Here is a 12,062-nt window from a genome sequence, read left to right as displayed (position 1 = left end):
AAGAGATAATATATGAGAGGAGGCTAGGGCAGATCATATTATTGATGTGTTGCTTAGATGTCGACGTATCGTAGATACGGCACAGACCGGTATAGATAAAATTGTCTTTTCGGAAGGCTCTGAAGCGAGGGACATTCTAGATGCCATCATGGAGGAGGCATGGAAGGCATTGCAGTATAGGAGGCAGCGTAAGAACATGGGGGATGGGTCTGACATATGCAGTAGTATATAGTATTTGTATTAGAAACACTATTATCGGTTGTATTTTATTTTTATTTCATTATGCATTACAGATTTATTCATTTATATATGTCATTTCCATATTATTTGATAAGTGTATGGTTTAATTTATACAAAGTTGAATATGATAGTATAACTATAATATTTCGTCAATTACATCAGTGTATCTCTAAAACAAGCTAAAAATTAATGTCTAGTGCAATTTTAAGAAATACATCTCCGAATTTTGTTTGGTATATACGGAGATGCATCTCCAAATCAATTTATGTGAAAATGAGAGTGTTTCAATGAGGAATGTATGGGGTGTGTGAGTAATCCGGAAATACATATATGGACTAAATTTTGGAAAACATAGAGTGAGATTCACTTTAGAATGTCTTTTGGTGTGATCAGGATGAATCCGAAAATATATTTTAGAATAAGGTGTTTTTCAACCACTTAGGAGTAATTCTATTTATCTACTGCAAAATGCATGAGTGTGTCTATGTATCAAATATGTATCATTTATATACTATATAGATATTGATAGATTGATTATTGATTAACATAGTATGTGTAGATGTAATTGTAGTTAGGGGTGTTTGTGGTGCGGTTAGAGTGATTTTGACGTAAAAAATCATCTGAACCGCGAGAGAAAAAAGTGTGTGGTTCGGTTTGTTTTAGTTGGCTTTTAGAAATAAAGTGAACCAAACAAAACAAATGTGGATTGGGTTGGGTTGGTTTGGTTTTTTACAAAAAATTATCGAATCATACATACACATATAGATTACAACATAACTTTGTATTTAGTCATTTATGCGTTATCAAATAATAACAAAATTCATCATATTTGGATAACAACTTTCCATTTAATATACAAAAATAAGATTAGATAAAAGTGGAATAAAAAACATAAAATAGTAGCATAAGACAATATCAAAAACATTATAATGAAATAGAAAAAAAGAGGAGATGAAAGATTAGAGAAGATGAAAAAGAAAGAGCAGAAGAGATGAGAGATTAGATAAGAGGAACATTAAAAACGTAATTGGAAAAAAGAACAATAGAATAAAAATAATAAGATGAAAAAGAAAGAACTTAAGAGATGAAAAATTAAAAAAGAAGAGGTGATATATATTTGAAAAAGAAGATGAGAAGAAGGCACAATACCACTAGGAGAGATTTGAGAAGACTGGAAAAGAAAATCATTCGTAATTGTAAGGCTAAGGCATAATAAGTTTGAGTTTAAGTTGAATATAGGTTAATTGAAGTTCAGGGTTGTAACATAATGCGATTTGGTTCGGTTTGTAAAATATAAACCGCAAACCGAACCGCACAGTTTATTAAAAATTGCTCAAACACATCCTAACCATATGCGGTTTTCTGCGTTTTCGATTTGGTGTGGTTCATTTTTGTGGTTTTCTATTGAGTCGATTTAATTTTGAACACCCCTGGTTGTAGTTGACAAGAGAAGTTGTGAATTTTGTAGCTAGCTTTTTAACGCCAAAATAAAATAAAATTGCACTACATTAACAACTCATTAGTTTATATGATGTGAAAATCAGATATGTTATATACAATAATTCAATCCCATGTTCTTCTATCAGTATATCAGATTGTACAAAAATAACAATACAAAGGGTGAAGATGAAACCTAGTGACAAATCAATAATAGTCTCATTATTCAATTCATATAAGATGGACCATACTATCTAAACCTAATATTTTTCAACTCCTGTGTGTAATTCTATCTTGGCTTGATGCTTGGTATTACTCCACTAACAAGGTCACTACCAGACACATCACCTGATACAAAAGAAGTCCTTATAGCAGATGATGAAGATGGTGTACTCATTGCTTTGCTTGAATCACTCACACTCGTTATAGATTCGGCTTTTCTTGTATCTGATTCTGGCATTACATTCCATATGTTTTCAAGCTCTCTAACCACTTCTGCCATTTTAGGTCGATTATCTGGCTCGTCGTTGCAACACTTGAGGGCCAATGTCAAGAATTTCTCTACGTGCTCGGATGGGTAAGACCCCATTCGCTCGTCGATGATTGAGAATATTACACCGGCTTGGTACGAAATATTGACCTGAAAAAAGACATTGATAAGAATTCCCGTCCCGCATTGCATTATTTTGATATCTTGACATATGGAAATTTACAGACAAAAGAGAATCGGGAGAGAAACTTAGTCAAGCAAATACCTCTCTAACAATATTTTTGCCATGTGAGATAGGATGCATTCCGGTCAAAAGTTCAAGAAACACAACACCAAGACTGTAAACATCACTTTTGTCGGTCAACTTGTGAGTTAAGAAGTACTCCGGATCAAGGTAACCCTGCATATTTTAAATTGAGGGATGGGGAAAAGATTAACAAAAGATAAATATTCGTTGAAAAAATAAAATAAAGCTTCCAACACACACTCGCACACACTATTTTGGCTGCATGTTTATCTAATAAACATTTTAATTAAGCGTTTATAGCAAAAGCACTTATCATGTGTTCATGTATAAGTTATTTCTATACCAAAAGATAAAATAATATCAAACTGTTTTCAGATAACTTATAAGTTGTTTTCATAAGCTATCTTAGAGAGCTTATGAAAATAAGCTAAAAACAGCTTATAGGCATATCATAATAAGGTTCTTCCATATGCTTCCCCCAAATAGTCTTACAAGTGTTTATGTCAATAGATAAACCCAAATAAGTTAAATCCAACTATGAAAGTCTTACCGGTGTCCCTTTTACCACTGTAGATACATGACCAGGAACAATGCCTTCCATATCTGGAACTGGGGCAAGCCGTGAAAGTCCAAAATCTGCCACCTTTGCAGCGAGCTTTGAGTCCAATAATATGTTGCTGGCCTTGACATCCCGATGAAATATGGGAGGATCAGCTTCATTATGTAGATACATGAGACCTTTAGCTGACCCTAGTGCGATCTTCAATCTCGTGATAAAAGTCAGAGGTTCTTTTGATGTAACTGTGTAGAACAGCATACGATGTTACTAAATCATAAGTTAACATACAATATCGGGAAAATAGAAAACGAGAAATTCAAATGTACCAGAAAGGTGATCCCTTAGTGTTCCATTTGGCATATATTCATAAACCAGCATCTGTTCACCTTCTTCATCACAGTATCCAATCAAAGAGACAAGGTTGCGATGATGTAACCTCGATAGTAGTGATATTTCTGTAAGGAACTCCTTCTCACCTTGCAGTGACCCCTCCTGTGCACGTTTTATGGCAACAACTGTGCCGTCAGAAATTATACCTTTATAAACCTTCCCGTATCCCCCTTGTCCGACTTGAGCAGAGCTGCTAAAATTGCTTGTAGCAGAGGACAATTCTCCGTAAGTGAAGGCCCTTACGCCATCAATTTTTATCGAGATTTTAGACACTGTTCATAAATAAGAAGCTATGTTATTCTTGATAACCAATCAAACATCGTCTGTAACAGTAAATTTGTAGCACCACTTTCAGATTTCGATAAGGAACAAAATAACAATACACTTGCTGATTCGTGATAAGGAACTCACCGTGACGCCGTTTGTTGGAAACTGCACGATAATCTTTGAATTTTGTTCTTAATATAAGAAGAGTAACAATCGCAGACAACGTCACTGCACATGCAATTGCTCCTAAGACTATGCCGACTATTGCTCCTGTACTTATCCTTGATTTTGAAGAGGTGGCAGTTACTGCAACAATAACGAGCAATATGCATTAACCCTAATAGAGATTTTATTTGAAATTCATAATATTCATGCGTAGTTTGTGAGACTTACCATTCTGGTAAATACCCATATTGAAGTTGATCAATTCATAGGGCCCAAACAAATCACTGTCAGGAATATTCCATCCTGTGAACATGCTTTTAATTCGTGAGACCTCGGTACCATTGAAAGTATGAGAACTATTTTGACCAAGATATACAGGAAAAAACTTCAAGTTCATTCGCAGTCGAGGTCCTGCCTCCCACCAAAAAGTAAAGTTTAGCTGACTCGTATTTATAGTGAGACCGGTAGTGAGGTACACCTCAAATTCATTAATAAATGGAAGGAAATCTGAAAACCCAGGACTTTTCAGTCGGTAATCAACAAGCAATGGGGCTGCACAGAAACAATCCAAAGAGTACTCATAAGGTGGTGGACACGATTGAGCAGGACACGAGCCAATGGTGTTTGTTGGAGTTAGACCATCTGCGCTGTTAACACTTTCAGAATTACAGAGCTGACTCAGGCTGTTATTTGAGCATAGAGGATTCCCTTGAAGCCTGAAAGACAATTATTTTCAGATAGCAACGTGGAAGCTATTTAAAAACTATTGAGTACAAATGCTGAATCTAGTGCTCGATGCTTGATCTTCAGAGAAATACACAAGGCATTTAAATGCTTTTAGTACAAACTGCTTAGAAAGTTAAGAACCTTACAAGACTGTGACATTTGGAGGAAGATCAAGACTGCCTGATACAGTTGTGAATTGATTATTTTCCAACTCCCTGCAAAATTCAAATCACCGGCTATGAAAATCAAAAATGTAAATCAAAGAATTCACTAGCATCTATTCAGAGGGAAGTACAATTGAATTGTATATACTAAGAATAGAAAAAATCCCAAAATATGCCCCGAGGTTCAAATCTACAACATGACATTGACACATGTGGTTACATTCAATTACTTTTGTTTTCTACACATGAAAGAGCACGAACACTCACCATACATATTTAGCTAAGAAAACAAAATTGTGGAACTTATCACTTTAGAGCTTACAAGATAAATTTTTCTGTTCCATTTAAAGTCTTATTCTGCCAAATTGTAGAAGGAACACTGCCGTTCAATGAATTGTTTGCAAGAGACCTACCAGTTCCACAGAGAATGATATTAGTAAGAAACCATTTATTTTATAACATGATTGATTAATAAGAAATATAAAAAAGGATCTTACTAGTTAGTACAAAATTCAATATTTGGTGGGAAAAGATAAAGCAAAAGACAACTTACAATTTCTGAAGATTTGGAAGATTAGAAAATGAGGACGGAATGGTTCCAGTAAGTGTGTTGTTTGATAAATCACTGCATGTAACCCCGGCGGACAAAAATCAGGTGGAAAAATTGACATATGAAATTCAAATAATTAAATGCAAAATCAATAGAGTACAAATTATTTCAATGAAAGAGATCTTACATGGTTGTGATGTTTTGTGAAAGATCGGAAGGAATTGATTCATTCAACTGATTAGAACTGAGGTCACTGAAATACATACAACAATGCTCATTAAAAATAGTTACAGGCTAGTATCTTTTAAAACGCAGGAAATCATAATCTTCGCACTTTGCCTAGAACAGTAACCTCTTTTGGTACTGATAACTTAACTTACAGATAAAGAAGGTGTGGTATCCGGCTTAAGTCGGGAATTGGTCCTTGCAAGTTGCAATTCTTAAGGCTCCTGATAATATCAAGAAACCAATGACAACATTTAGATGACCAAACTTAAAATCAAATTCTTCTCCTAACAGGGGTGGGTGGGGTAGCTCAACTAGTATAAGCATCTGGACTCCACTCCCTGTTCTTATAAACTTAGAGACAAGGGATCACAAAAGTCACTTACAACTTTAACAATTTTGACATGTTGCTATAAGTATCTGGAATGCTATTTCCTTCGAAGTTATTATTGTCAAGTTGACTGCAAAAACAAGAATATCCAATACAACACTTCAAAATTCTAATTATACTACATTAAAGATACAAACAAACAAATATATAAGAGCTGTAATGTAATCATCAAAAGAGGTTTATAGTGAAGGAGGTGTTACAAAGACCACACAAAGACAAAGTATTGATCTCTTATTTATAATAAAACATGACCAGAAATTTAATCAGAAAATAAAATCATGATATATATAATGAAGTTAGAACAGCAACCAGTATAGAAGATTAAAGAAACAAAAGTAAAAGACAATGAACACCGATGATATTTGTTAATGCAGTTCGGTCAATGGTGCCTACATCTGGGACTATAGAGCAGCTATATTCCGTTTTATTTCTGTGATAAAATTATATATATATATATATATATATATATATATATATATATATATATATATATATATATATATATATATATATATATATATATATATAATACTATGGTTCAGTTTATAATAATACCCCAAATCTACATATATATACGAGCCATACTCAATAAATGAACTATGGAAACTATTCCTAACATATCAATTATGAGATATCCTCCAGATACCCTAACACTTATTTATTTTAGAGTGAAATCGCAAATTGGTCCTCGACAAAAAGGAGACCTGTTTGGTCCCTGAGAAATGAAAATACCAATCTGGTTGAGAAGAATTTCAAAAGAAGTACTAAAATGCCCATAACAATTATCTTAAAGGGATTAATTTGACACATGTTTGAGATTCGTAAGGAAAACAATTAGTATTTTTCATTTCTCAAAGATTAAATGGGTCTACGTGTTTTTTGTCGGGTACTACTATTTGAGTAGTTACTCTATATTTTACTCCTTCATGACAGTCTAAATCACAGATGTTTAAATAATGAAACAGATAACAGAGATTAATAATGCCCCGTGGATGAGAAGCAAGATGCCATCAGCAGTATAAAGAATGTGAGCTTTTTTACATTTGAAACGAGAAATTAAAATAGAATTTTACACACACATCTCAGAGAATAAGAAACCATACAGTATAAGTAAGCTTGGAAGTTTGGATAGCTCGGGAGGAAGAGATCCTGATAAATTGTTGTTGTCAAGAAGGCTGCAGTTCCAGAGAAACGCCTTGTCAACAAACATATAAGCATGATATATCTAAGGTTCAAATTAAACAAAGAAATATCTTAATGGATACTTCCGCTGACAAACTTACAAGTGAACAAGCTTTGGTAATCGCGAGAGTTCCGGTGGGATTTGCCCGCTAATTGAATTATTGTTCATGTGACTGCACCGTTGGGGGGGAAAATGAAACATTATTTTCTTTCTATTGTTATGGTAATAATTACAATGGTCATGCTTAAACTAAATTTTCGTCAGAAAGAACCTTACAAGTGCTTTGTCTTGTTCAGGTTCGCAAATGATGCTGGTAGAGATCCTGATATATTATTTTGATCGATTTGTATTCTATCAAGGTTCGGAAGAAAGCCGAGCTCATCTGGAAGTGAACCTGTTAATAGATTTCCATTTAATAGCCTACAAAAAATGAAAATGAAAAATAAAAGTTAATGTGAAAGAACCATTGTTTTACCAAGGCGATAAAATAATTGAGCCCTTTAATCATATATTGGCGACTAACATACATGCCAAAAGAAAAAGGGTTGACTTACAAGAGGACTAAAGATTTGATATTGCCAATTTCCTTTGGAATACTCCCAGTTATTTTGTTCCACATGAAGTTCCTTTAGAAGACCGAAAAACATGTATCAGCAAATTAGGAAACACTCAGATGAGTCAAAACTACTAAGTAAGCAAAGCAGTATCGAACAACATTTGTTGTATCAAACATAAATGAAGCTATAGTCTTACAATCTTTCCATATAAGCTAAGCTGCCGATTTCTGGTGCCAAATTTCCAGACAAGCTCAAATTCATTAGTTGCCTACAAACAAGAAAAAACAAACATAAAAAAAGGAGTAGCAGCGGAAAGAAAATTCTCAATTTTCAAACAAGAATCGTAGCTCTGCAATGAGTGTTGATTCTGGAAAAGAAATGAAAAAAATGAAAGAAAGAAAAAAGAACAAATAAGATTGATAATGGCTTGTCAAATGGAGATTAGAAGACATACTAACTCGGGGAAATAAAATTGAAAAATTCATCATAAAGAACTGTGAACTATGAAACAGAAATGTCAAGTAGAAGACAAAAAACTTACAATTCTTGAACATGTAAATAGCCATCAACTAATGTTTCATTGAAACATAAAACTCCTGTCCAGCGAGATGTACATGGGTCTCCGCGCCTCCAATTGCTCAAATTTCCATTAGGATCAATCAACCTTTCTTTTATGGCTTTTAATGCTTCAACTGCATGCCAATTCAGACAAAATTATCGTAACTTCACAATATCAAATAAAGCCAAACAAAATCAACATTAGATAGTATAAGCAAGGCCTTATAGATAGTCTCATAGTATCCAGTTTTTTGCATATATGGTATTTTTACTCGTTCATCAAAAAAGATCTTGTTTCAATAAACTATCCTAAAAGCTAAATCTGTTTGGTGAAGACGTGTGAATATTTTTAATATTATTTTTCTAACATGTCCCCACATCCAAAAGGGCTCTCTGTGCTTAAAATGTGGAAAATTATAGGACCGCCTATCTTGTGCTGAAATTCAATTACTTCTAGTGAAGGAGACATGGACCAAACTCAAGAGCACTTGGTCGTAGAAGCTTAGAACCCATCTCATGAATCAACTATTGCAAAAGCTTAAGCTATTAGACAAAGATGTATAAATGGTTTTATGTTAAAAAATTAGTCATCTAAGGTTTTTTCATACAACTGAATCCCTAAACTAACCAACATTGTAACTAACTAAAAGAACATATTTGCAAAAAGCACCACTATACTATTACTATTAGTCTACCATTTCCAAAAAAACTCGAATATCATCAAAGAGAATTTATCAAGAACCAAATATCGGAAAAGCCTAAGTTATAACTTATAAGTATTTATGCATAAACTATTTCTATAACAAAAGATAAAATAAAGTCAAATTCGTTCCATATAAGCTATAAGTTGTTTTCAAGACCGTCTTTGAAGACGTGCAAGACGAGTTACCGCACAGGGCTCAAAAGTTTTCACGGTTAAATCGTGTCTAAATAGAGCCTCATAAAAATATTTGTCACGGTTAAACCGTAGCTACATATTACCCATATTTATTTTGTTGTGGCTAGCCTACACAAGGCTTCAAAAACTTTAAGACGGCCTTGGTTGTTTTCATTAGTTAGCTTGGAAGTTTTACAGAAATAAATTGAGAACAACTTAACGACATGTCATAAGTTTTTTCCACAAACTCTTTCAAACAATCTTTAAGAAGTGTTTATTATGATGGTCAATAAGCTTTAAATAAATCAATCCAAACATGCCAAAAGACATAAAAAAAAGTTTAACAATACATCCCTAACATCTCCCTCACACAAGGAGACTTCAGACTTGAGGGATGAATAACAGACAAATCCAAAATTATTTAAGTACATCCCTAACAGAAGCAAAGTAATCATGAAATGCCAAAAAAGGAGAAAAACAAACATACCTTCTGTAGGGTCAGTGATATTACCCTGTGCAGCAATAAGCACCAAATAGCAGCAAAACCATAAAACGAAAATAACTTGATGCTTGTAACCTTCTGAGAGAAACATCCTTGAAATATATAGAAATCACCACAACACAGCCCTTTAAATATCTCTCCCTGATAACAACAACAACAGCAACAGCAACAAATCAACTTAGAAAACAATCAATGATGTGAATCCAAAAACAACCCTACACAAACACATAACCACAAAACCAACTAAATACCAAACAAAATCAGAATTCCACCTGAAACAACAGAAGCAAAACTGAAACCAAAATAAAAAAGCCTCAAACTTTGAAGCTAATATCACAAACCAAGTAAAAACTAACACATGGGGTGTTTATGTTTGGTCTTTAAGTGAAACAAAATAGCAAAAAGACTCAAACTTTGAAGCTAACAACACAAACGGAATAAAACCAAACACATGGGGTGCTATATTATTACCAAAGAGAGTGAAAGAGGCATAAACGTGGGCAAGATGTGAAAATCAACGAGGTGGGTGTTGTCTTTATGACTGAGTCGCCATAACAAATGTAGGTGGTGGTGTTGTTGATTATAGAAGCCATCACTTTCAATGGTACAGTAGATTAATACCATTTGGATTAAAAAATGGAGAGTTATTGTTCTTAAATGGGGTTGGTTTCTTTGACTTTATGAGAATGAAAAAGGAGAATGAAGTTGATTTGATATAGTGTGGATGAAACAATAAATCAAACAAAATGGAGATAAAAAAAGGCTTTTTAGGGGACAATTTCAGCTCCAACTTCCAACAACTAGTTAAGGAGATAGAGTGTGTGTCTTAATTCCTTTTGTTTTATTCTCCTTCTATTTACTTCTTCGGATATCAAATTTTCTTTATATATTATTCTTTTTTTAGTAATTTAAAAAACTAAAGTATGATGTAATATTTCCTTCTTTTCTTTTAATTTTTTTATAAACAACTATTATATTAATGTGGGTACAAAGGGAGGGTACTCTACCCTAATACAAAGAAAGGAGAAAAGTGAAAAAAAAATAACCTTAAAATGGATCGGTAGGGATGGCAACGGGTGCCCGCGGGTGCGGGTTTTATACTACTCAAACCCGCACCCGAAATTACCACTCGAACCCGAACCCAAACCCATAAGTTATTCGGGTGACAAAATAACACCCACGCCCACACCCGTTGGGTTCGGGTTTTTTCACCCAAACCCAAACCCGCAACAAAATATATAAAATATATTTTTCCTACAATTTTCTTACAACTTTCCATAATATATATATATATATATATATATATATATATAAATATTATATATATATATATATATAATATATATATATATATTATATAATATATATAATATATTATATTATATATATATATATATTATATAATATATATAATATATTATATTATATATATATATATATTATATATTATATTATATAATATATATATATATATATTATATATATTATATTATATAATATATATATATATATATATATTATATTATATAATATATATATATATATATATATATATATATATATATATATATATATATTCGGGTGTGATTTCGGGTTTCGGGCGCGGGTTTCACACTACCCAAACCCGCACCCGAAATATCGGGTGGCACCCGAACCCGAACCCAAACCCAGTCAACTCGGGTTTTCACTCGTTGACTCGGGTTCGGGTGCGGGTGGGCCCCACGGGTTTGGGTCTGTTTGCCATCCCTATGGATCGGGTTTAAAAATCAATATCTCTCTTGACAAACAGTGGACCCTCTTAAATATTGCCTTAAACCATTTCCAAGAGATTTTGCTCTTGTGAAGATTTATCTGCAATCCTGAAGCCAACTCGAAATCGCAAAGAACTTATTTAATGGCCCAAATATTTTTCCAAAGGGGCTTGACAAGAATGATTGCATCGTCCGCATATTGCAAAAGATTGATTTTCAAATTTTTCGATATTATAGAAGGAGTGAAACTCACTCTAGTGCGAGCATTCCTCTATAAGCCAACAATACCTTCCGCAACTATGATGAAAAGGAACGGAGAGAGAGGATCTCCTTGGCGTAATCCTCTTATTGCTTGAAAATCTAGAGTTTGATTTCCATTGATCATAATAGAGAGATAGCTGGAAAATATACAGGCCTTGATCCATTTACTACAAAAGTTCATTCTCTGAAGGATGTATAAGAAATAATCTCAGGAGACGCAATCAAAGGCTTTTTCAAAGTTGACTTTAAAGAAAAACAAATCTTTCTTGTTTCTTTGCGCTAAATCCACAACTTCGTTTATAACAACAACTTCGTCCAACATACTTCGCTCCAAAATAAATTTCGATTAATTTGAAGAGACGACCATGATAGTAACCATCTTTAGTATTCCAGCTAAGAGTTTAGAGATGATGTTGTAAAATACTACAAATGAGGCAAATTGGTCGATAGTCACTAAGTGATTCAACATTGAGCATCTTAGGTATCAATGATATAAACGCAGAAGAGAATGCCTTATGGAGA

The 12,062-nt window shown here is 33.5% G+C and overlaps 1 protein-coding gene across 2 annotated transcripts; it reads right to left on the bottom strand.

The window, feature by feature from the left end:
* Positions 1 to 1,763: 1,763 nt before the first annotated feature.
* Positions 1,764 to 10,291, bottom strand: LOC131623419 (probable LRR receptor-like serine/threonine-protein kinase At1g06840). 2 transcript variants are annotated; one of them, XM_058894430.1, is made up of 20 exons: positions 10,000 to 10,291; positions 9,514 to 9,669; positions 8,133 to 8,283; positions 7,788 to 7,859; positions 7,589 to 7,660; positions 7,311 to 7,454; positions 7,135 to 7,206; positions 6,955 to 7,026; positions 5,847 to 5,921; positions 5,616 to 5,684; positions 5,423 to 5,488; positions 5,239 to 5,310; positions 5,008 to 5,094; positions 4,668 to 4,736; positions 4,024 to 4,511; positions 3,775 to 3,936; positions 3,300 to 3,635; positions 2,965 to 3,215; positions 2,433 to 2,567; positions 1,764 to 2,317 (listed from the first exon to the last, which is right to left on the bottom strand). In XM_058894430.1, the coding sequence occupies exons 2-20, from the start codon at positions 9,617 to 9,619 to the stop codon at positions 1,967 to 1,969; spliced, it is 2,850 nt and encodes a 949-aa protein (XP_058750413.1). In that variant the 5' UTR covers positions 9,620 to 9,669; positions 10,000 to 10,291; the 3' UTR covers positions 1,764 to 1,966. The 2 variants fall into 2 exon arrangements, with proteins under 2 accessions (XP_058750413.1, XP_058750414.1); XM_058894431.1 differs by lacking the exon at positions 10,000 to 10,291 and adding an exon at positions 9,801 to 9,959.
* Positions 10,292 to 12,062: the final 1,771 nt, after the last annotated feature.

Source organism: Vicia villosa, unplaced genomic scaffold (genome assembly GCF_029867415.1).
Source record: "Vicia villosa cultivar HV-30 ecotype Madison, WI unplaced genomic scaffold, Vvil1.0 ctg.000063F_1_1_1, whole genome shotgun sequence".
Lineage (NCBI taxonomy): Eukaryota > Viridiplantae > Streptophyta > Magnoliopsida > Fabales > Fabaceae > Vicia > Vicia villosa.
This window is presented reverse-complemented; position numbering and strand designations above follow the sequence as displayed.